Consider the following 23,796-nt stretch of genomic DNA (forward strand, 5'->3'; position numbering starts at 1 on the left):
AATTCGCCATAAAGTAAGATTCTAGTTCACCTGGAAAGGCTTTTTTAAATAACCTTAAAACAGGGCTAAACATGCATTTCCCCTTTACTACTCCTTTAAGGATAGGACATACACGTCTCAACAGAACACTTTTCATGATAGAGAAACATCCAACAGGGCAGTATGAGAAAGGCCAGGAACCAGAGACGGTGGAGCATGTGATGATCAGATGTGGGAAATACATCATAGAGAGAGGGGAAATGATGGAGGAGAGCAGGATTGACAGAAGACACACTGATGAATATACTGGAATGTGGAGGGAGTGGAAGAGGCAGGAGATGCCTGATTAGCTTCCTGACAACAACTGGATTGATGGAGAGAATCTGAACTGAAGGCTGTAGGAGCAGTACAGCTCCGACAGATGGCGCTAATGCAACCGCAAGCTGCCGTAAGACGCCAAAGAAGAAGAAGGTGATAATTTGTGCTGTCACTTGAACAAGAAAAAAATCAACACGGAAGTATCAAGATGGCACCAAGTGGACTAAAAACACTAGTTGGCGAGAGTAAGTTACAATTTAACACACTTTTTAAACTAGAAACGCTGTTTCAATTAATTTTGTGTTGCTAGTAGCCTAAGTGGTATTGTAGTACATTTGCAATCTGGAATCGTACCTTCCTGGAAATCACCCTAAATGTCGTCACACAAGCAGAGTTTCCTTGTTAGCATGCTTGTTAGCATACTACGCATACCAATCAGAATCATTTCTCAATAACGTGTTTGGGATGGCATACTTAGATACTAATAGGTCGCTTCTAGTCATAATTCTATAATTATAGTTGTCTGGGACTTATTTTTGTGTGATGGATTGAGTCACTTAAGTGCACTTCTGCTTACCTGGCATACTAGCTGATGATTTACTTGTCTAGCTGTGGCTCAGCTGTATAGCTGGATACCTTGTGATCACTCATGTGTTTGACGACAGTCATAACTATAGTTTATAACCCAATACTTTGTGTGATAGGCTGTAACCAAATCCACAACCACACAATCTGTCTCACAACCTGTAAAAGCACCAGTCCCTCTCTTCAACAAGTGCATTTCCTTATTTGAATGATGTGATTGAGACAATACAGTCATTATCACACAATACCGCCATGGTTGCTTGTGAAATACTACAATATATCCCCAGACATGACTAGTTGAGCAGATGTGATATAAATTAAGTGGCATGTTTAAAAGGGGAAACCGTTTTAAATATGCCAACTGGCAGGTAGATAGATCCATAATAGTAGATTCGTATTGACACAGTATGTAATACGATATCTCTCCTCCACCCTCTCCAAGAAATCATAAATGGCGTCATCAAGAGTGTAAAGAAGGACGGAGAATGGAAGGTAACCACCGGTGATCTACACATGTCACACACTTGTATAACTCCAAGTCTAACTGAGTCAGTCTGAGCCCATCGATCTCATCTGTGCTTCTACAGGTCCTTATCGTGGATCACATGAGCATGCGGATCCTGTCCTCTTGTTGCAAGATGTCCGACATTATGGCAGAGGGTGTGACTAGTGAGTGGAACTGAAGCTATCGCTAACTGAATCATCACACTTGTGTCATTGTGATTTGAGGTCGGACGTGTCATCGCAATGTTCGTTTCTCTGCATTCTCCACCGATGACAGCAGTGAACTCGGCATTTCCCATCGCTACGAAACATCAGAGAACGGATTGGTTTCTGTTGACAGAGTTTCCTTTTGTTTGTCTTTTTACAGTTGTGGAGGACATCGGCAAACGCAGAGAGCCCATCTCTTGCCTGGAGGCCATTTATCTGATCTCTCCAGTGGAGAAGGTTTGCCTCGAATCAAATCAAACGATATTTATGTAGCGCATTTCAAACACACAGGCGACACAATGCGCTTCACAGAAAGAAGGAAGGGAAGGTTACTCACTGATCCTGCCAGTAATTTTCCAGAGGGAAGCAAAAAACCGGTTCACCCTTTTCAGCCAATATGAGAACTGCAAAAAATTCTTCCCTGACCTCTCTCAAGGATACGATCGAGCAAGCTCCTGGAAAATGTTGACTACTGTATTGGAAAATGTTGACTACTGTATTGGCTATGTCATAAAAACATACAAAGCACTTATACATGGCCTATATATTACATTATAAGAACCATAAGCCATTATTTAAAAAAACAAACATTTTACTTGAATGGTTGGTGGTAGAGCAGGTCATCCAATGATCCTAGGGTCAAGGGTTCGAATCCCGCTTCCTCCTGTCCACGTCCTTCGGTGAGACACTGAACCCCAAATTGCTCCCAATGAGCAGGCTAGCGTAGCATGGTAGCGTAGCATCTAGGTAGCATGTGTGAATGAGAGGCCATTCTAAAGCGCTTTGGATAAAAAGCGCTATATAAGTGCAGTCTATTTACCATTTACCATAGTACACACCTCCTGATGCTCCTGAACACATGTGACCTGGGATCATAGGGTGTGACCTGGGATCATAGGGTGTGACCTGGGATCATAGGGTGTGACCTGGGATCATAGGGTGTGACCTGGGATCATAGGGTGTGACCTGGGATCATAGGGTGTGACCTGGGATCATAGGGTGTTTCGGGTCTTTCAACCCCCTCCATCAGGCGACCCCGCCCATCCGAGGCTGATCAGACCTGGACTTGTGTTCAAGAGGCTTTAACTCCACCCCATGGTTGTCCTCTCCTAAGCCAGAGCATCTAAGACTAAGTTCCACTGATTGTCACACACCTGAGTGTGTGAAATTTGTTCTCCGCATTTGACCTATCCCCTGAGGGAGCGGTGAGCAGCAGCGGCGCCGCGCTCGGGAATCATTTTGGTGATGTAGCCTCGCAATTCCAACCCTTGATGCTGAGTGCCAAGCAGGGAGGCAATGGTTCCCATTTTTATAGTCTTTGGTATGACTCTGAGACCAGGAGGACGTCTGTCTTCTGAGACCAGGAGGACGTGTGTCCTCAGGGAGTTTGTGACAGTGTGCCGTGGGAACTTGTCCTGCGCCGGCGCCAGGATGTCTGTCAGCTTCCTGGCTCCGGCGGTTCTTGGCAGCTGCTCCGGGCCTCGCGAAGGCGGCGGATTGGGTGTAAGATGCTTGTAATGGTGGTAGAGGTACTTTTTTCATAGTTTGTAATTTACAGTACTGAAAATTACAATACACAACGCTCTATAAATCCCCAGAGAACCAGAACGTGCAGACTTTAATTTTGCACAAGCAAAGTGTAATTTTAGCACAAGGCAAACAGATAAATGTTCTCTGAAACATGACATCATCACATGTAGCTTATCTTCTTCCTAAACAGTCCCTCTTTTTTTTGTTCCAGTCGGTCCACGCTCTGATCAACGACTTCAAAGAGACGGCGTTCACTTACAAAGCTGCGCACATCTTCTTCACAGACAGTAAGGATGTGTTTACGTTCATCGCTTGGAAGTAGCTGACACAGCCGTCATGCAGTGTGTAAGCGCATGGACGTTGGCATCATGATGGACATTGAATTGATTTTGTTAATCCACAGCATGTCCTGATGGCCTCTTCGCTGAGATCGGGAAGTCAAGACTGGCTCGGGTCATCAAGACCCTGAAGGAGATCAATGTGGCCTTCCTACCGTACGAGTCCCAGGTGAGGAGATCCTGCTTCCTTTCTAGTTCTGAGGAGAATCCCTCCGAGTCTGCGTAGCTGCAAACTTCAAGGAATTTCATTCATCGATAACTGTTAACCTTAACCAACGATAGTGGATTAATTGATAAGAACGTCCTGCGCTGGACTGTGCTTTGCTCGCTTCATTTTTGTGTCTTCCGCTGTGTTGTTGAAATTTCCCAGCATCCCAATTACCCTTCACTACATGGCGTGGCGCCCTCATGTGCAGTCAGACCCTAAATCATGATTACATTTCACACAACTCCCGTTGATAACGTTCGTTCCAAAAAAAAAAGTTTTATTTAATGAAGGAATGAATAAATGAAGGAATGAATATTTCATTAATTCATTCAATGATTCATTCATTCATTCATTTTTGGAAATCAGTATCGATACCCAGCCCTAGTATTGATGTGTTATGCATAACTTGGCAGTCATGTAATTAAGGTTACAGCTAAAAAAAAACAATAAGTTTTTAGTAACACTAACCGAATCGATATTGAATCGAATCGAATTGAATCGTGATAATCGATTCCGAAACTTGTGAATCGGAATCGAATCGATTCTTGAAATTCGACTCGATACCCAGCCCTACCCTCACGGTCCGCCCCCCCCCCAGGTGTTCTCCCTGGACGACTCCTGTTCCCTCCACTCCTTCTACAGCCCCGTGGCCGGCGTGGACAAAGGGAAGAAGATGGAGAATCTTGCTGAGCAGATCGCCACCCTCTGTGACACACTGAAGGAGTTTCCCGCCATACGCTACCGCAAGTACGCACCCCAACCCTCCCTATAGACCCCAGTGTGTGTGTGTGTGTGTGTGTGTGTGTTGTGTTGTGTTGTGTTGTGTGTGTGCGCGTTTGCTCCAAAGCGCTCTACCACTGTTTTTTACCCAGGGGTCCTGAGGAGAACGCCAGACTAGCGGAGGAGGTCTCTCAACGCCTGATCGCCCATAAAGCAGACAACCCCAGCATGGGGGAGGTGAGGAGAGACCACGGATGTATTAGAGAGAGACACCTCCGACACTCCCAGCTTCCCGGGGATACAGAACCGTGTGCGCTTCGCAAAAAACACATCCGAGCTGCAATTCTATACTATAATATGCCGTTCTGGAATTTCATATTTTTTGGGCCTAGCGACGGTTGAACTCTTTCTCTTTACAAGTGCTACGCTGCATCTATCACTGCTTATGGGTGCTATTTCCTGGTTTCCTGTTCGTTATCACACTCTGTGAGACTTCTCTACTTCTCTTCTCCTTTCTCTGCCTTTCTTAGCTCACATGTCGTTGCCCCTGAGTTGGATCTTTCAAGGCATGTATTCATTTGTTATTCAGCTGTTGTCCTCATCTCCATAATCTCTGCTCATAGTCTAGAGTCTATATGCCGTACCTCTATAGCTATAGATAGACATCTTCTCTACTCTTAACAGAACAAGTTTGACAGTCTGACTATATCTGTTAGTGAAATGTTAGTGTTACTCATGCATGAAATTCCAGCGTTGAACCAATGAACCAAAGTTAAACACTTGATCAGTGCTAAAGCTTCTTTCAGACAAAAACAGAATAGAAATCTGTAGGTTAAAGATCTCGTCAGTCCTGAGATGCACGTCCTACAGTAGCTGACTCACTCACACACACTGAACGTACCGTGGAGTCCAGAGTGTGTTTTGTTGACACGGCACCTGGGGTTTTCAGGGTGTTGATAAGGCACGGTCCCAGCTGCTGATTGTGGACCGGGGCTTTGACCCCGTCTCCCCCATCCTGCACGAGTTGACCTTCCAGGCCATGGTCTATGACCTGCTGGACATCAACCAAGACATCTACAGGTACGTCTCCAACCGTCCGTCTAACCCGGCTGTAGCTCAGGAGGTAGAGCAGACCGTCCGACGACCGTAGGGTCAGCGGTTCGAATCCCGGCTCCTCCTGACGACATGTCGAAGTGTCTTTGGGTAAGACACTGAACCCCGAATTGCTCCCAATCAGCAAGCTAGCATCTTGCATGGCAGCTGCCGCCATTGGTGTGTGTACTGTACGTGTGTGTGAATGGGTGAATGAGAGGCCTTCATTGGATAAAAGCGCTATATAAGTGCAGTCTGTTTATCATTTGCTGTTTATCATTTGTTTTCTCAGATACCAGACTGCTGGACTTGGGGATTCGAGAGATAAGGAGGTTTTGCTGGATGAAGACGATGAGCTGTGGGTGCAGCTGAGACACATGCACATAGCCGATGTCAGCAAGTAAGTATGAGGTCCAATGAGAGACGATGCTTTAAATCACGGAATACTCCAATCTTCCAGGGGGTGGCCGTGGCTCAGGAGGTAGAGCGGGTCGTCCGGTGATCGTAGGGTCGGCGGTTCGAATCCCGCCTCCTCCTGAGGACATGTCGAAGACACTGAACCCCAAATTGCTCCCAATGAGCAGGCTAGCTGCCACCATTAGTGTGTGTGAATTGGTGAACGAGAGGCATTCATTGTGAAGCTCTTTGGATAAAAAGCGCTATATAAGTGCAGTCCATGTTCTATTGACCATTCTTCCAGCCATTAGGGTGTCGTTTGGACGTGTTCTCAAGCAGGGGTCTGTGGACGTTACAGGAAAGTGACGGAGCTTCTCCGGACCTTCTGCGAGAGCAAGAGGATGTCCACCGACAACGCCAACATCAAAGACCTCTCCCAGATTCTGAAGAAGATGCCGCAGTACCAGAAGGAGCTCAGCCTGGTGGGTTCACTGTGCTGGGCCACAAAGAGAGAGGGGGGGGGGGTCAGCCATTTAGGATAGCTGGGTATTTATTCCAGGCTGGTTCTCAAAACAAGCCTCCCCATTTGAGTAGGAGAGGATAGGATAGGATAGGATAGGATAGGATAGGATAGGATGGGATGGGATGGGAGAGGAGAGGAGAGGAGAGGAGAGGAGAGGAGAGGAGAGGAGAGGAGAGGAGAGGAGAGGAGAGGAGAGGAGAGGAGAGGAGAGGAGAGGAGGCCTTTATTGTCATTGTATACAAGATACAACAAAATTAAGAATGGCTCTCCTGATTGGTGCATATAAGTTAAAAGATACACATTCACACAATATTAAAACAAAAACCCACATTGCATGCAATAAAGACACATTGCAACAGCCACATGCATTCAATATATACTACAGCTGCAGTGTCCATAAATTATAGTTCTAATGCTTTCTGATTGTAGTTCTAATGCATTGTGGTTGTAGTTCTAATACCTTCTGATTATAGTTCGAATGCCTTCTGGTTGTAGTTCGAATGCCTTCTGGTTGTAGTTCGAATGCGTTCTGGTTGTAGTTCTAATGCCTTCTGGTTGTAGTTCGAATGCCTTCTGGTTGTAGTTCTAATGCCTTCTGGTTGTAGTTCGAATGCCTTCTGGTTGTAGTTCTAATGCCTTCTGGTTGTAGTTCTAATGCCTTCTGGTTGTAGTTTTAATGCCGTGTGTTTGATCTGCAGTACTCCACTCACTTGCACCTGGCGGAGGCCTGCATGAAGAAGTACAAGAGCTCCCTGGACAAGCTGTGTGAGGTGGAGCAGGTCAGTACGACCGACGACACAGAGCAGCGTCACACACCCCTCCTCGGATAGTGGGGGGGGGGGGGGGCACCTGAAAAGGTCCAGTAGCACAGACATGCATCTGAAACGTCTGCGCCCAGTCGGAAATGCGTTTGCGCCAGTTGACCAGATCTGGACGTCTGTCTCTCAACTACGCAGCGACGCCCCCGGAAGCTGTTATGTCACTGCTGATGTCACTACGGCTGTGACATCACTACTCCATCCGCCCGGAAATCCCCCCCATCAATGAACGTCTTCTGATTAACCTCCTACTATGTAAAGTCTGCCTTAGTTGTGTGTTGATCGTGTTTATCCTACACTACCGGGTTTAGCAAACACACAGGAAGTTATCAGATTAGAAGAGTCACAGCCAGAGTGATGATCTATGTGTGATTGTGGTATTAGGGTATATGAGGAAGTGCTAATGGCCGTTGCGTGTGCGTGACTTGTATAACGCTAATGGATAATCAGTCGTGCGTCTGAAAGCCTGTTAATCCTAGGGGCCGGGCGTCACCAGCTGGGGCCCGCTCCCCGTTCCTGGCCACTCTCTTCTGAGTGAATTTGGTTTATGTCGTCGTCTGTCTGCTCAAACACGTGCAGGGAACCTCGCCAGCGATGTCTGAGACTATCTCTGCCGACGCGGCGTCTCGTAGATGTTGTGGTACGGAGATGTTCAGCGCTGTGGGAGACGGACGAGTCAACGGCGTGTTAGTGGGTTTATTTATGAAAAGGCAGGATTCACGCCTGTAAATAAAACAAGAGAATACTTCTTCACATCTGTTAATCACAAGTTCCACTAAGAAGAAGTCCACATCTGTGGTATGTGTCCACAGACGGGTGCGTAGGAGAGGGATGAATGAATGAAACAAGCAAAAGTTCATCTTTCACACTGTCTAACTTGCAATTCAGGTTTAATGTTGTAACATTTTGTTACTAGACCTTCCTCAGACAAGTGATTTGATCAAGGTCCAGTGCCGAAACGTTGAAACACTAAACCTGAATTGCAAGTAAGTGTTCAGGATATTATTTTGCAACGCCTGTAAATTAAGAAAATTGGATTTGTGAAAGAAGATCATGCATCCCTACGTTTATCATTTCAAACATAGAGTATAATGTACTATAATAATGATCGTAGGGTCAGCGGTTCGAATCCCGCCTCTTCCTGTCCACATGTCGAAGTGTCCTTGGGCAAGACGCTGAACCCCAAATCGCTCCCAATGAGCAGGCTAGCGCCTTGCATGGCAGCTGCCGCCATTGGTGTGAGTGGGTGAATTCAATTCAATTCAAACAACTTTATTAGTCCCACTAGGGGCAATTGATTTAGCAGCTTGTTGCACAGAAAACAGAAAACAAAAAACAAAAACAACAACAAGTAGCCTACTGTACATCAGGAGCTCGGGAGATCATTAATCATCTTGATCGTAAAAAAAAATAAAAATAATAATACAACAATTCATCCATCGATAGCAACTACAGAGAGTTTAACAGTCTGACTGCAGAAGGGATAAAGGTCTTGCTATAGAATGAGAGGCCATTGTAAAGTGCTTTGCATAAAAGCGCTATATAATTGCAGTCCATTTACCTTTTATCTGGATCTAAAAAGTAGGTTTTGAAACGAAGAGCCTGTCCGCCATTTTGTCCTCAGGATTTGGCCATGGGGTCAGATGCGGACGGCGAGCCCCTGAAGGACGCCATGAAGAGCATCGTGCCGGTGCTCCTCAACACCGAGATCAACGCTTTCGACAAGATCCGCATCATACTGCTCTTCATCTTCCACAAGAAGAAGGGTAGGACGCCACGCCGTTGGCCCTCGCCATCCGAGGCTCCGCCTCTCGCACGTCCGATCACACGCGCGTTCTCTGGTGAAGGGGGCGGAGTTTTAATGCTTAATTGGTGTTTGTTGATGAGCGACGACGGGACTTGTCGTAATGGTCCCGATGCTTCGCTTGGCCCGCCTCATTTTTCAAAATAATCCGCTGTTGATTTCTCCCAAGATGGCTGCTTCATTGCCACGTTGTTTGATAGTAGATCAAGTAAATTTCACGTGCTCGAACAAACCCTTAACGATCAATGAATCGATTTTCGATTGATTGTTTGCACCCCTAGTGGACAGTCTGAGAACTCGTCTGAATGTTCCCACACAGGCATCGCGGAGGAGAACCTCACCAAGCTCATCCAACACGCCAACGTTCAGGCAGACAGCAACATCATCACCAACCTGCAGCACCTTGGCTGCGCCATCATCGCCGGGGTAAGGGTCTCTAGCACGGTCTCTCTAGCACGGTCTCTCTAGCACGGTCTCTCTAGCAGGCTCTCTCTAGCAGGCTCTCTCTAGCACGGTCTCTCTAGCACGGTCTCTCTAGCAGGGTCTCTCTAGCAGGCTCTCTCTAGCACGGTCTCTCTAGCAGGCTCTCTCTAGCACGGTCTCTCTAGCACGGTCTCTCTAGCAGGGTCTCTCTAGCAGGGTCTCTCTAGCAGGCTCTCTCTAGCAGGCTCTCTCTAGCAGGCTCTCTCTAGCACGGTCTCTCTAGCAGGCTCTCTCTAGCACGGTCTCTCTAGCACGGTCTCTCTAGCAGGGTCTCTCTAGCAGGCTCTCTCTAGCACGGTCTCTCTAGCAGGCTCTCTCTAGCACGGTCTCTCTAGCACGGTCTCTCTAGCAGGGTCTCTCTAGCAGGGTCTCTCTAGCAGGCTCTCTCTAGCAGGCTCTCTCTAGCACGGTCTCTCTAGCAGGCTCTCTCTAGCACGGTCTCTCTAGCACGGTCTCTCTAGCAGGGTCTCTCTAGCAGGGTCTCTCTAGCAGGCTCTCTCTAGCAGGCTCTCTCTAGCAGGCTCTCTCTAGCACGGTCTCTCTAGCACGGTCTCTCTAGCAGGGTCTCTCTAGCAGGGTCTCTCTAGCAGGCTCTCTCTAGCAGGCTCTCTCTAGCACGGTCTCTCTAGCACGGTCTCTCTAGCACGGTCTCTCTAGCAGGCTCTCTCTAGCACGGTCTCTCTAGCACGGTCTCTCTAGCAGGGTCTCTCTAGCAGGCTCTCTCTAGCACGGTCTCTCTAGCACGGTCTCTCTAGCACGGTCTCTCTAGCAGGCTCTCTCTAGCACGGTCTCTCTAGCAGGCTCTCTCTAGCAGGCTCTCTCTAGCAGGCTCTCTCTAGCACGGTCTCTCTAGCAGGGTCTCTCTAGCACGGTCTCTCTAGCAGGCTCTCTCTAGCAGGGTCTCTCTAGCAGGGTCTCTCTAGCACGCTCTCTCTAGCAGGGTCTCTCTAGCAGGGTCTCTCTAGCACGGTCTCTCTAGCAGGCTCTCTCTAGCACGCTCTCTCTAGCACGCTCTCTCTAGCAGGGTCTCTCTAGCAGGGTCTCTCTAGCACGGTCTCTCTAGCAGGCTCTCTCTAGCACGGTCTCTCTAGCAGGGTCTCTAGCAGGGTCTCTCTAGCAGGGTCTCTCTAGCAGGCTCTCTCTAGCACGGTCTCTCTAGCAGGGTCTCTCTAGCACGGTCTCTCTAGCAGGCTCTCTCTAGCACGGTCTCTCTAGCAGGGTCTCTCTAGCAGGCTCTCTCTAGTACGCTCTCTCTAGCAGGGTCTCTCTAGCAGGCTCTCTCTAGCAGGTCTCTCTCTAGCAGGGTCTCTCTAGCAGGCTCTCTCTAGCACGGTCTCTCTAGCAGGTCTCTCTAGCACGGCCTCTCTAGCAGGGTCTCTCTAGCAGGCTCTCTCTAGCAGGGTCTCTCTAGCACGGTCTCTCTAGCACGGTCTCTCTAGCACGCTCTCTCTAGCAGGGTCTCTCTAGCAGGCTCTCTCTAGCACGGTCTCTCTAGCAGGGTCTCTCTAGCGCGGTCTCTCTAGCAGGGTCTCTCTAGCAGGGTCTCTCTAGCACGGTCTCTCTAGCGGGGTCTCTCTAGCAGGGTCTCTCTAGCACGGTCTCTCTAGCACGGTCTCTCTAGCACGGTCTCTCTAGCAGGCTCTCTCTAGCACGGTCTCTCTAGCAGGGTCTCTCTAGCAGGCTCTCTCTAGCACGGTCTCTCTAGCAGGCTCTCTCTAGCAGGCTCTCTCTAGCACGGTCTCTCTAGCAGGGTCTCTCTAGCACGGTCTCTCTAGCACGGTCTCTCTAGCAGGGTCTCTCTAGCAGGTCTCTCTAGCAGGGTCTCTCTAGCACGGTCTCTCTAGCACGGTCTCTCTAGCACGGTCTCTCTAGCACGGTCTCTCTAGCAGGCTCTCTCTAGCACGGTCTCTCTAGCAGGCTCTCTCTAGCAGGGTCTCTCTAGCAGGGTCTCTCTAGCAGGCTCTCTCTAGCACGGTCTCTCTAGCAGGGTCTCTCTAGCACGGTCTCTCTAGCACGGTCTCTCTAGCAGGTCTCTCTCTAGCAGGCTCTCTCTAGCAGGGTCTCTAGCACGGTCTCTCTAGCAGGCTCTCTCTAGCAGGGTCTCTCTAGCAGGGTCTCTCTAGCAGAGTCTCTCTAGCACGGTCTCTCTAGCACGGTCTCTCTAGCAGGGTCTCTCTAGCACGGTCTCTCTAGCAGGTCTCTCTCTAGCAGGTCTCTCTAGCACGGTCTCTCTAGCACGCTCTCTCTAGCAGGCTCTCTCTAGCAGGGTCTCTCTAGCACGGTCTCTCTCCCTGCGGTCACTCTCTCCAGGGCTTGGTCTTACCGGAGTCTCTGTTGACCCCTTGTGATGGTCAGTGCCTGTGTAGGGTCATGGTGTTGTACAGTGTTCACCATGCAAGGGGTCAAGAGTTCCATTCCTGCCTGGAACTTCGGGGCGGCTGTGGCTCAGTGGTAGAGTGGGTCGTCCAATGATCGTAGGGTTGGCGGTTCGAATCCCGCCTCCTCCTGTCCATATGTCGAAGTGTCCAAGACACAGAATTTGTTCCCAAATTGCTCCCAATGAGCAGGCCATCTAGCATGGCATCTTGCACCTTGCATGGCAGCTACCGCCATTGGTGTGTGAATGTGTGTGTGAATGGGTGAACGAGAGGCCATTGTAAAGCGCTTGGGATAAACGGATGTGATTGTTTGTGTCGCCAGGGCGCCAACGCGGGGAAAACGCTACCTGAGAAGAAGGAGAGGACTGAGAGCACGTACCAGCTCTCTCGATGGACGCCAACCATCAAAGACGTGATGGAGGTAGCTACTACAGAGAGAGAGAGGGCAGTGGGGTCAGCCTCGACTGACCGAGGTCTCATAATATAGCACCTATCTGCATGATGACTTTCATGCTTCGTCGCAGGCTCAAAACTCATCTCTTCAAGAAGTAAACGATCCTCCCTCTTAAGCAACTATTGTATTTTAGATTGCTATTCTTGCACTTTGTCTTCAGCACTAGATTATGCTCTTAGTCACTTGTTTTAGAAAGAAGATGCACTTGTGAGTTCTGGCGAGTATTTGTACACTGGTTTTTCCTACGTTAAATGCAATTATTGTTAGTCGCTTTGGATAAAAGCATCTGCTAAATGACTGTAATGTAATTTAATGTAATGTAATGTAATGTAATACAATGTAATGTAATGTAATGCATAGGTGCTTTAGCACACACTGTGAACAAACAGCCTATAAAGCCTTCGGACTGCGAGTGTCTGACCGTCTCCCTCCCTCACCCTCCATCTCCCGCCCGTTTCCCAGGACGCCATCGAGGAGAAGCTGGACAGGAAGCTGTGGCCGTACGTCACCGAGCCCGGGGTCATCAGCACGCAGACCACCACTGTCAGGTGTGTTCCGAGGGTCGGGTCAGGAGAGCGAGGTCACGGAGAGAGAGGGAGGGAGGTGTTCTGGAACACCGGCCTGGGAGAGTTAAGCAATTGACCACGAGAGGCAGTGGGTTCCAGGGGATTTGACCACAGCTACGGGGCGTTGATAGGCCCGACGCGATAGGCTAACCCCCGTAGCTGTGGTAAAATCCCCTGTAACCCACTGCCTCTCGTGGTCAATTGCTTTTCTACAACGGTTACTACATATATATATATTCACAAAAAACACACAGTAGCAACATTCATTTATTTACTGATCATTCTTATCATTTTTGTATTTACATAATCTTCCGCGATAGGCTATCGTTCTGAATTAAATGGTTGCCAGGCAACATGGGCTGTCTAGCCTATTTGGGTTGGCCTTGTTCACATAAGCCATAAGGCATAATTCGGGTGGTTCACGTTTATTTGAATATTTCCAGCTATGGTGCAGTTATTAAAACAGTTCTCCAGAGCACTCGTTTTTGCTGGTAGGGGTGTGGAAGTGTTGGAGTCGGACTGATGAGTGTGTTTTTGTAACAGGATACCTACAGTAGGTAAACACGGGTGTAATTAATAAAAAGGCGAGGTTGCTGCGAGTGGTTGCTAAGCAAAGCATAGTAGCCTAGCGCTTGATCTTATCAATGGCCTCGTCAATGAGATTGACGGCGCATTAATACTAATTGTTGTGGTCACAGCCGTGGGTTATAGAGTATATATATAGAGTAACGGCTGCTAGCCAATCAGAATGAAGTATCCAAGCTCTCCGTGGTAGAATGTTTGCTTTTACCTCTTTGTTTACTTGATGTGAGAAGTGCCTGAGTGAGCCAGAACTGAAAGGTGAAAGAGTCAGTCCTCTGGCAGACATCCCATAATCCCTCTGGGGTTTCTGTGATGACATTGTTGAAAACGGCCCATCTGTACAGATTGCTATTGAGTGGAATATCAAGTGAAGTGAGATAATAATAATAATAATAATAATACATGTTATTTATATGGCACACTTTCACATCACAGACATCTCAAGGTGCTTCACAGCGAGAAAGAAGAGAGAGAAAAAGAAAACAGTTAAAAACACAGATGGAGCAGCAAGTTACACAAACAAGACAGGCTTCTACAGTCCTTCAGTTGATTTATATGTGTGTGTGTGCGTGTGCGTGTGTGTGTGTGTGTGTGTGTGTGTGTGATGATAACCCTGTGTTTTGTTTAGCAGCAGTGCGCGATTTGGACACTGGCACAAGAACAAGTCTCCAGCGGAGTACCGCTCCGGCCCGCGCCTCATCATCTTCGTGATTGGCGGCGTGTCACACTCCGAGATGCGCTCGGCCTATGAGGTCACCCGAGCCACCGACGGGAAATGGGAGGTCCTGATTGGTGAGTAGTGAAGGTCTGAACCGTAGCCTACCGTGTCACTTGCAAAAATGTACAAATATTTTTTTTAAATCTTTCAAAATCTAAATAAAATATATATATAAAAAATAAACAAAATCCAACATTTCAACACTTCCTGAAAGCTGAGAAATCTCTTTCTATAGGGAAAATCCAATTAATATTCGGAATGTTGGCACGGAACTTTCACGCAGAACCATGTGACACCGGTGTTCCGTTCATCTCCACAGGCTCCTCCCACATCCTCACTCCCACCGGGTTCCTGAAGGGCCTGAAGACCCTGGACCAGGTCCCGGCGCCGGAGTGCTAGACGGGGTTCTGGAGAGCTGGGAAGACCCTGGACCAGGTCCCGGCGCCGGAGTGCTAGACCGGGTTCTGGAGAACCGGGCGCTGGTCACAGTATATCGGGGAAATAAACGGTTCAGACTTGGAGATGAGTCGGTACCGGTCCTTTTGTTGCAGGGTTTGAGACAACTGTAAAACAGTCCAATATTGATGTAATCATTAAAGGAAACTTACTTGTGATTCCCCTTTTACTATTATTTTAATGCTTGAAGTGAAACAAATTATGTACATAATAATGCTGTGATAGAAATTGTTCTAAATATTTAATTTAAGCATAGACCTTTATGAAGATTAGATGAATCCATCGCTGTGCCTTGTTCTGTAATTATATTGAATGAATGAACTATCGTCGCCTTTATAATTGTTTCCATTTTCTGTTTTTTTTTTTGTTTCCATTTTCTTTTCTTTTTTTTTATCTGTTTGCAACAAAAACATCTTTGTCTATGATTATACAGAATATCCTGTAGTCACGCTTTAAATACATCACAGTTGTTTCATTCCCCAGATTCAGAGAAATGGTCAAAGTTTTCTATTATCCATGGATATATTTCATATGAAGGCAGTGAGAAACCATGATTGGAACTGGAGTTGGGACCTCTTCCTTCTGAACAAGCTACGAAGCTGGGCTGAGTTTCCCAGAGGCATCGTAATGATGAACGCCGTAGCTTACGATGAACGTAGCGCTACGATGCCTCTGGGAAACTCAGCCCAGGTTACTGTTTTTGGAGGTAGAATCTCTCTCAGAATGTCTTGCCTGCTGTGTCTTCCTCTGAAATGCACTTTTATCATATACTTTTTTATAAATATGGGGATGAAGTGTGGTGGTGGGTCTTTGTTTCTTTTGAAAATGATTAATAAAACGTTATGCATTCAAATTCTCTTCAACTGAACTCTTTGTGGAACACAGGATTCTGATTGGATAGGAACATCGTCCCCCTCTAACACAGGATTCTGATTGGATAGGAACATCGTCCCACCCTAACACAGAATTCTGATTGGATAGGAACATCGTCCCCCTCTAACACAGGATTCTGATTGGATAGAAACATCGTCCCCCTCTAACACGGGATTCTGATTGGATAGGAACATCGTCCCCCTCTAACACGGGATTCTGATTGGATAGGAACATCATCCACCTCTAACACGGGATTCTGATTGGATAGGAACATTGTCCCCCTCTAACACAGGATTCTGATTGGACAGGAACATCGTCCCCCTCTCTCTCTTCTCACCTGCTCTACATTGTTTTTGAATTGGAAGCAGTATTTTTTGCTAGACCGTCACAATGGTACTGGACACCTCGGGCTCTGGTGAACACCATGAACTCCATTTACTTGATATTTATATGATTTATCATCATAGTAGTTAGTTAAATGACCTTGCAGGGGTCCAACATCAGGACAGTGAGTAGTTGAATGACCTTGCAGTCTTCCAACATGGGGTCAGTACATAGTTAAATGAAGAAGACTTGTTCTACTTCTACATAGTTAAATGAAGCAGACTTGTAGGGGTCAGTACATAGTTAAATGAAGCAGACTTGTAGGGGTCAGTACATAGTTAATGAAGTAGACTAGGGGTCAGTACATAGTTAAAGGAAGTAGACTTGTTCTACTTTTACATAGTTAAATGAAGTAGACTTGTAGGGGTCAGTACATAGTTAAAGGACTATGCTCGTTTTTGACAACCTGGACCTTATTTACGACATATTATAAGAAGTTTGACTCACCCAGATCACTTTTGTGTTGTTCGGAGGCCTGTAGAAGAAATTTAAAATCCAGCGCGAGCCAGTATATCCATGTAATGGCGGCGCACGGGGCAAAGGGAATGCAGTTTCTAAAAATCCATTTTCGGCCGCTAAACGGTTGTTTTCATCAATCACATTGCATGAATCGACAGTTGATATTCCTCTACGCGAGCCATTCTTTCGGTTTTCAAATACGTGGTCTGTAGCCACTGTAATATGATCTTTACACTGGCTATGCTCCCTCACATTCTCTGCGCTACGATCGGATTGTTGCTGACGAATGACGACGACAATATTCTCGGCACCAACTACGATCGTAGCGCAGAGAATGTGAGCCGGAGAATAGCAGGCTGCGCGCTGGCCTGTGCGCATGCGTGCTGGAGCAAGTGGGGGAGAGGCTTGTAAAGATCATATTACAGTGGCTACAGACCACGTATTTGAAAACCAACCGAAAGAATGGCTCGCGTAGAGGAATATCAACTGTCGATTCATGCAATGTGATTGATGAAAACAACCGCTTAGCGGCCGAAAATGGATTTTGAGAAGCTGCATTCCCTATGCCCCGTGCGCCGCCATTACATGGATATACTGGCTCGCGCTGGATTTTAAATTTCTTCTACAGGCCTCCGAACAACACAAAAGTGATCTGGGTGAGTCAAACTTCTTATAATATGTCGTAAATAAGGTCCAGGTTGTCAAAAACGAGCATAGTCCTTTAAAGGAAGCAGACTTGTAGGGGTCAGTACATAGTTAAATGAAGCAGACTTGTAGGGGTCAGTACATAGTTAAATGAAGCAGACTAGGGGTCAGTACATAGTTAAATGAAGTAGACTTGTAGGGGTCAGTACATAGTTAAATGAAGTAGACTTGTAGGGGTCAGTACATAGTTAAATGAAGCAGACTTGTAGGGGTCAGTACATAGTTAAATGAAGTAGACTTGTAGGGGTCAGTACATAGTTAAATGAAGTAGACTTGTAGGGGTCAGTACATAGTTAAATGAAGTAGACTTGTAGGGGTCAGTACATAGTTAAATGAAGCAGACTTGTAGGGGTCAGTACATAGTTAAATGAAGTAGACTTGTAGGGGTCAGTACATAGTTAAATGAAGTAGACTTGTAGGGGTCAGTACATAGTTAAATGAAGTAGACTTGTAGGGGTCAGTACATAGTTAAATGAAGCAGACTTGTAGGGGTCAGTACATAGTTAAATGAAGCAGACTTGTAGGGGTCAGTACATAGTTAATGAAGCAGACTTGTAGGGGTCAGTACATAGTTAAATGAAGCAGACTTGTAGGGGTCAGTACATAGTTAAATGAAGCAGACTTGTAGGGGTCAGTACATAGTTAAAGGAAGTAGACTTGTAGGGGTCAGTACATAGTTAAAGGAAGTAGACTTGTAGGGGTCAGAAAGGAAGTAAACTTGTAGGGGTCAGTACATAGTTAAATGAAGTAGACTTGTAGGGGTCAGTACATAGTTAAAGGAAGTAGACTAGGGGTCAGTACATAGTTAAAGGAAGCAGACTTGTAGGGGTCAGTACATAGTTAAAGGAAGCAGACTTGTAGGGGTCAGTACATAGTTAAAGGAAGCAGACTTGTAGGGGTCAGTACATAGTTAAATGAAGCAGACTTGTAGGGGTCAGTACATAGTTAAAGGAAGCAGACTTGTAGGGGTCAGTACATAGTTAAATGAAGCAGACTTGTAGGGGTCAGTACATAGTTAAAGGAAGCAGACTTGTAGGGGTCAGTACATAGTTAAATGAAGCAGACTAGGGGTCAGTACATAGTTAAATGAAGTAGACTTGTAGGGGTCAGTACATAGTTAAAGGAAGCAGACTTGTAGGGGTCAGTACATAGTTAAAGGAAGCAGACTTGTAGGGGTCAGTACATAGTTAAATGAAGCAGACTAGGGGTCAGTACATAGTTAAAGGAAGTAGACTTGTAGGGGTCAGTACATAGTTAAATGAAGCAGACTTGTAGGGGTCCCACATGAGGACACATGAGGACATCCTGGAGTGTTGGAAATAGAAACAAGGGGATTAAGCGTCTCTGTTAGTCCTGCAATAGAACGCTGCTAGTAGAGAAAGATCATCCCTGGAGGATTAGGGATTTTCATCTGGGATTACAGATGGCAATATTAAGAGGCGTTATGGCTGGGGCACTTAATGGGAATGGGTTAATACTTGGAGCTTAAGTCTCTTTAAAAGCATTCTCCATCACTACAACAGGTCTACTTAATATGCATTTAGAGCAATATTAAACCTAGCGTCCCATCCGACTCTATTTCAACTACATAGTTGTTTTGTCGGCTATTGATCACAGTATATTTGTCATCTAAAGGGGTTTTTGTTGTGTGATTGTTGCTTTGTCTACCTGAGAAAACAGCATTATGGCAGCAATCGAGATTCAGACGCAAATTGGAGCCAACGGCAATGTGCTGGTAAGTAACGGATTATTATTAGTATTATTTTACAGAAATGTTTTCAATATCAATATGACGTTGGTGCAGCTGTTGTTTCAATTCCAAGTATCCATCTGTCTTTTGGTTTGCGTTTGTGGTTGATGGCTTGATAAAGTGCAGTTTATTAAAATAACATGCTACGAGCTACTAATATAGACTATCTACAAGATTTGAGATTCCTTTATTGTCACATCCTTCATACAAGTAAAGGAGTAGAATACTTGGATTCCGGCTCTTCAGCCTTGCAGCAACAACAGAATAATAATTTACAAGATGATAATAATAATAATAATAATAATAAAAGAACAGTGCAATACAGTAGAACAGCGCTATACAATACAATAAAGGTGAAAGTATGGTGTGTGTGTGTAAAGTGTAGTTGTGTGAGACGTGCATGTTAGGGTGTGTGTGTGTGTGTGTAGTCTGAGTCTGAGTGTGTGTGTGTTAGGGTGTGTTTGTGTGTGCAGTCTGAGTCTGAGTGTGTGATGTTAGGGTGTGTTTGTGTGTGCAGTCTGTGTCTGAGTGTGTGTGTGTGTGTGTGTGTGTGTGTGTGTGTGTGCAGTCTGAGTCTGAGTGTGTGTGTGTGTGTAGTCTGAGTCTGAGTGTGTGTGTGTGTAAGGTGTGTTTGTGTGTGCAGTCTGAGTCTGAGTGTGTGATGTTAGGGTGTGTGTGTGTGTGTGTGTAGTCTGAGTCTGAGTATGTGTGTGTGTGTGTGTGTGTGTGTGTAGTCTGAGTGTGTGTGTGTGTGTCACAGGCAAGCGAGCGATAGGGCAGCTCATTAGTGTCCATTGTTCAAGAGCCTGGTTGCCCAGTGGACAAAGCTGTCCTAGAGCCTGATGGTCTGGGTCTTGAGGTTAGGATCGGTCACAGCTCAAACAGGACATGGTAGGGGTGGCTGGTGAGAGGGGTCAGGGAAGAACTTTTACAGCTCACTTATCTGGCCCCGGGTGACTACTGTTTTTTTGCTTCCCTCTGGAATATGTAGGGGTGGGTCGTATGCCCACCTCCCTTGTTCTCTGTAAAGCGCATTGTGTTGCCTCTGGGTATGAAATGCGCTATACAAATGAAGCTTTGATTGATTGATTGATTGATTGATTGATTGATTGATTGATTGATTGGTGTCTTTGACGGTCCTGAGGGTTTTACTGTCTCTCTGACCGCTGTCCAGTGGAGCTCCTGGATGGAGGGAAGCTCACATCCGCTGATGCGTTCGACAGTCTGTGCTACCCTGTGTAGCGCTTTGCAGTTGAGAGCAGATCTCAGTGATATTCCCAGTCAGGAGGCTCTCAGCGGTGCCTCGGTAGAAGGCCTGCAGGATCTTCAGTCCCATGACAAACATTTTTGTGAAAAAAAAGGTTCCTGTGCCTTTGGTCAGTGTGCTCATCCCAGGTTAGGTCCAGGCCTATTAACGCTGTGTCATCGGAAAAACTTCCTGGTTCAGTTTTTCCTTTTGACCACTTGTGAAATGATCTATTCCTTGACCTGTTCATTTGGCGGTTCTTTTGGTCCATCAGGAAGTCCCAGCAGAGGACGACAAGTTCTTCTCCCTGATCAGTCACTCCCAGAGAGGCCGTATGGACGAACAGCGCTGCTCCTTAGACCCTAGGAGGAGCCTCCCCTCGTCACCCAAACACACCCCCGTTCCCCCGCCAGGGGCACAGGTACAGACCCACGTTCCCCCGCCAGGGGCACAGGTACAGACCCACGTTCCCCTGCCAGGGACACAGGTACAGACCCACGTTCCCCCGCCAGGGGCACAGGTACGGACTGACGTTCCCCTGCCAGGGGCACAGGTACACACCCACGTTCCCCCGCCAGGGGCACAGGTACAGACTGACGTTCCCCCGCCAGGGGCACAGGTACGGACCGACGTTCCCCTGCCAGGGGCACAGGTACACACCCACGTTCCCCCGCCAGGGGCACAGGTACAGACCGACGTTCCCCTGCCAGGGGCACAGGTACAGACCCTGCTGGTGATGCTACTGCAGAAAGGACACATACTGTAGGGATTCTTCTGAAAGGACGTGACGTCAGGGAAACATTCAGATCATGTCTTAATAACGTCCGTCGGTCCAGAAACCCATTTGTACGTCTCCTGACCCCTCAATATTCAAACGTCTGGCTTGGACCCCTCTAAGACGTCTGTGGACGTGCAGAACAGGTTCAATATCTGAACGTCTAAAAAAATCCTTTCATTCTGGCTCCTAATTGGATGTCTTTGGACGTCTGAAAAAGACGAAAAAGACGTCTAAAAGTGTCTTTGCTCAGTGGGTTGTGTTTTATCACAATATGCACCGAGGTGTTCAACACCCCTAATTATTCTAACTGAGAGTAGTCCAGCTACATCCAGGAAGACATCCTCCACTCACACCCCAACCCCCCCCTCCCCGAACCCCGCCCCAACCCCCCCCCCCAAACCAGACTCCACCAGTTAAAGTCCTGTAAACATGATGCCACATCTGTATTCACACATTTTAACATCTTCTGCTCTTTTTTTCATTTGATCTACTTTTGACTTTTCTGCTTGTTCCCGTTAGGACGCGCCCCCGGCCCCAGCTGAGCAGGACGCCTTCTTCTCCATGATCAGTCACTCCCAGAGGGGCCGTATGGACGAGCAGCGCTGCTCTATGGTCCCCAGCAAGAGCGCCCCCTCTACGCCCGAACACACCGCCAGGGCGGGCAGCACTGCCCCCTCAGGTAAGGAGTGGAACAGACGCAGATCCAAACAAACCGATCACTCAGAAATCATACCGTTCCTTTAAGATGAGTTCAGTGTTGTGAACACATTGTCAAAGACATATTACTGAAGGGGCCTGCCGGGCCCAGGGGCCCAAGAGCTCAGGGGACCTTTGCATTTCTTGTCGCATAGTCAAAAGGCTTCGTCATTCATTCAATAACAGAGCCTCAAAAATCCTGCTGAAAAACTGAAGCAATAGCCTAAACATTCACTTTGAAGACGTCACAAGAAAGAAACCATCATGATACCTGTAGTTTTTACGTGAGTGTTTATCTATAGTTCTTTAGAGGGGCTGAGTACTGAGTGCAATATGGGCCCTTCAACTCTTTTGGTGAAAAATCCAAAAAGCAAGTCCTCCCCACAGAGTTGAGGTCCCTCGAGTCAAAACCGAGCTGGTAAAGCTGCTTTTATTGTGAGTTTTCTCAAATCATCTGCAAATTGGATGCCGTCTCATTGGGCAAATTAAAAATTTCGATAAATGAAACGGGTGGGGGGCCCGTTACGCGTCTGTGCCCAGGGGCCCATCATTTCATAATCCATCTATGCAAACAGTCAATCAATCGATCAATCAACACGGTATTAGAGATGTGCTCATAGTCGTTATCTTCCGACAGGTCCAGAGGGCGAGCAGTTCTTCAAGATGCTGGCCAACTCTCAGGGCCGCAGGCTCGACGACCAGCGCGTGTCCCTTCCTTCGTTACCAGGGATACAAAATGGAGGGAACATGTCGAAGGCTGGACAGGACGCAAGCTATTTATGCTACCTGGTCTCCAAAGCTGAGGTACATGATGGGGACATGGTAGAGGTACATGATGGGGACATGGTAGAGGTACATGATGGGGACATGGTAGAGGTACATGATGGGGACATGGTAGAGGTACATGATGGGGACATGGTAGATGTTGCGTGTAAAATCATAGAATATGGGCCCTTAGTTTACCAGAACAATTATCAATTGATAAAAAAATATGGTAGCTGTCCATTACATTACATTACATTACAGTCATTTAGCAGACGCTTTTATCCAAAGCGACTAACAATAATTGCATTTAACGTAGGAAGAGCCAATGTACTACTACTCACCAGAACTCACAAGTGCATCTCCTTTCTAAAACAAGTGACTAAGAGCATCATCTAGTGCTGAAGGCAAAGTGCAAGAATCGCAATCTAAAGTACAGTGCAATACAATACAATACAATACAATACAATACAATACAATACAATACAATACAATACAATACAATACAATAAGTGCTTAGGAGGGAGGATTGTTTTAGTACAGTACTTCTTGAAGAGATGAGTCCGATGAGTCCGTGTTCAGTGTTTTGATGTGTTGGTCGATCGTTGTCAGGGTTCCAGGATGGAGGAGCAGAGTTGCTCTTTACCACAGATCCACCTGAGCGCGGGGTCCCCAGCCGTCCCGAGGAAGGACTGCGCCCCAAGATCAGCCTCCTTCAGCCCGGAATCGGGCGTCGAGAGACCCCTCACCAAAGACAAGAACTCTCAGGCACAGGTCTGTGACACCAGTCCACAGTTCCCACAGTTCCCATTAGGGATGCACGATATATCGGCAATTATATCGGTATCGACCGATGTTATTTTTTTATATATCGGTATCGGTCCGATGCGCAAAACAGGGCCGATATGAACAACAGATCGTTTCTGTCTAGCTGCTGTTGTGTGTTGTTGTTTTTGAGAGGAAACAATACGGTAAATCTATGATTTCTCCGCTTTTCCAAATGTTTTGGAAATAGAGACAGTAGCCATGTTTCCATCCACACGTTTTATGCGAATTAAGTTATATCGAATTAAAAATGCCTTATGGAAACAGTAAAATTCGATTAAAAGTCATGAAAATCGACAAAAAGTTTGTACTGTCGATCTCGTCAGATTTTCTCTTGTTTGATAAAAGGCTTTTGTGATAAATGCTTTATCCGATTTAAAACTCTAGATGGAAACACACGTTCACCGGCTTTATTCGCATTCATATTTTTAGCGATCCTCACACAATTCGATTGACAAGTGGATGGAAACATGGCTAATGTTTCCATGTGTTTTTCAGTATGTATAAAATGTGATTATCATAGAGACTTGTTTTTATACAGAGCATATCGACATCGGTTAATATCGGTTATCGGCCATGACAGCAATGTTAATATCTGTTATCGGTATCGGCCAAAGTTTTCATATCGGTGCATCTCTAGTTCCCATTAGGCCCGAGGT

The 23,796-nt window shown here is 46.7% G+C and overlaps 1 protein-coding gene across 1 annotated transcript; it reads left to right on the forward strand.

Annotated features, from left to right (window-relative positions):
- The first annotated feature begins 459 nt into the window (after positions 1-459).
- On the forward strand, positions 460-15,452 carry stxbp2 (syntaxin binding protein 2). Its single transcript, XM_084437819.1, has 18 exons — positions 460-542; positions 1,325-1,374; positions 1,470-1,551; positions 1,754-1,830; positions 3,335-3,410; positions 3,527-3,630; positions 4,268-4,416; positions 4,542-4,626; positions 5,339-5,469; positions 5,774-5,881; positions 6,236-6,359; positions 7,099-7,179; positions 8,843-8,984; positions 9,342-9,448; positions 12,206-12,304; positions 12,800-12,885; positions 14,117-14,277; positions 14,523-15,452. Exons 1-18 carry the CDS (start codon positions 506-508, stop codon positions 14,600-14,602), a joined length of 1,779 nt encoding a protein of 592 aa, XP_084293945.1. The 5' UTR covers positions 460-505; the 3' UTR covers positions 14,603-15,452.
- Positions 15,453-23,796: the final 8,344 nt, after the last annotated feature.

This window comes from Borostomias antarcticus, assembly GCF_949987555.1.
Source record: "Borostomias antarcticus genome assembly, chromosome: 5".
In the NCBI taxonomy this organism is placed as follows: domain Eukaryota; kingdom Metazoa; phylum Chordata; class Actinopteri; order Stomiiformes; family Stomiidae; genus Borostomias; species Borostomias antarcticus.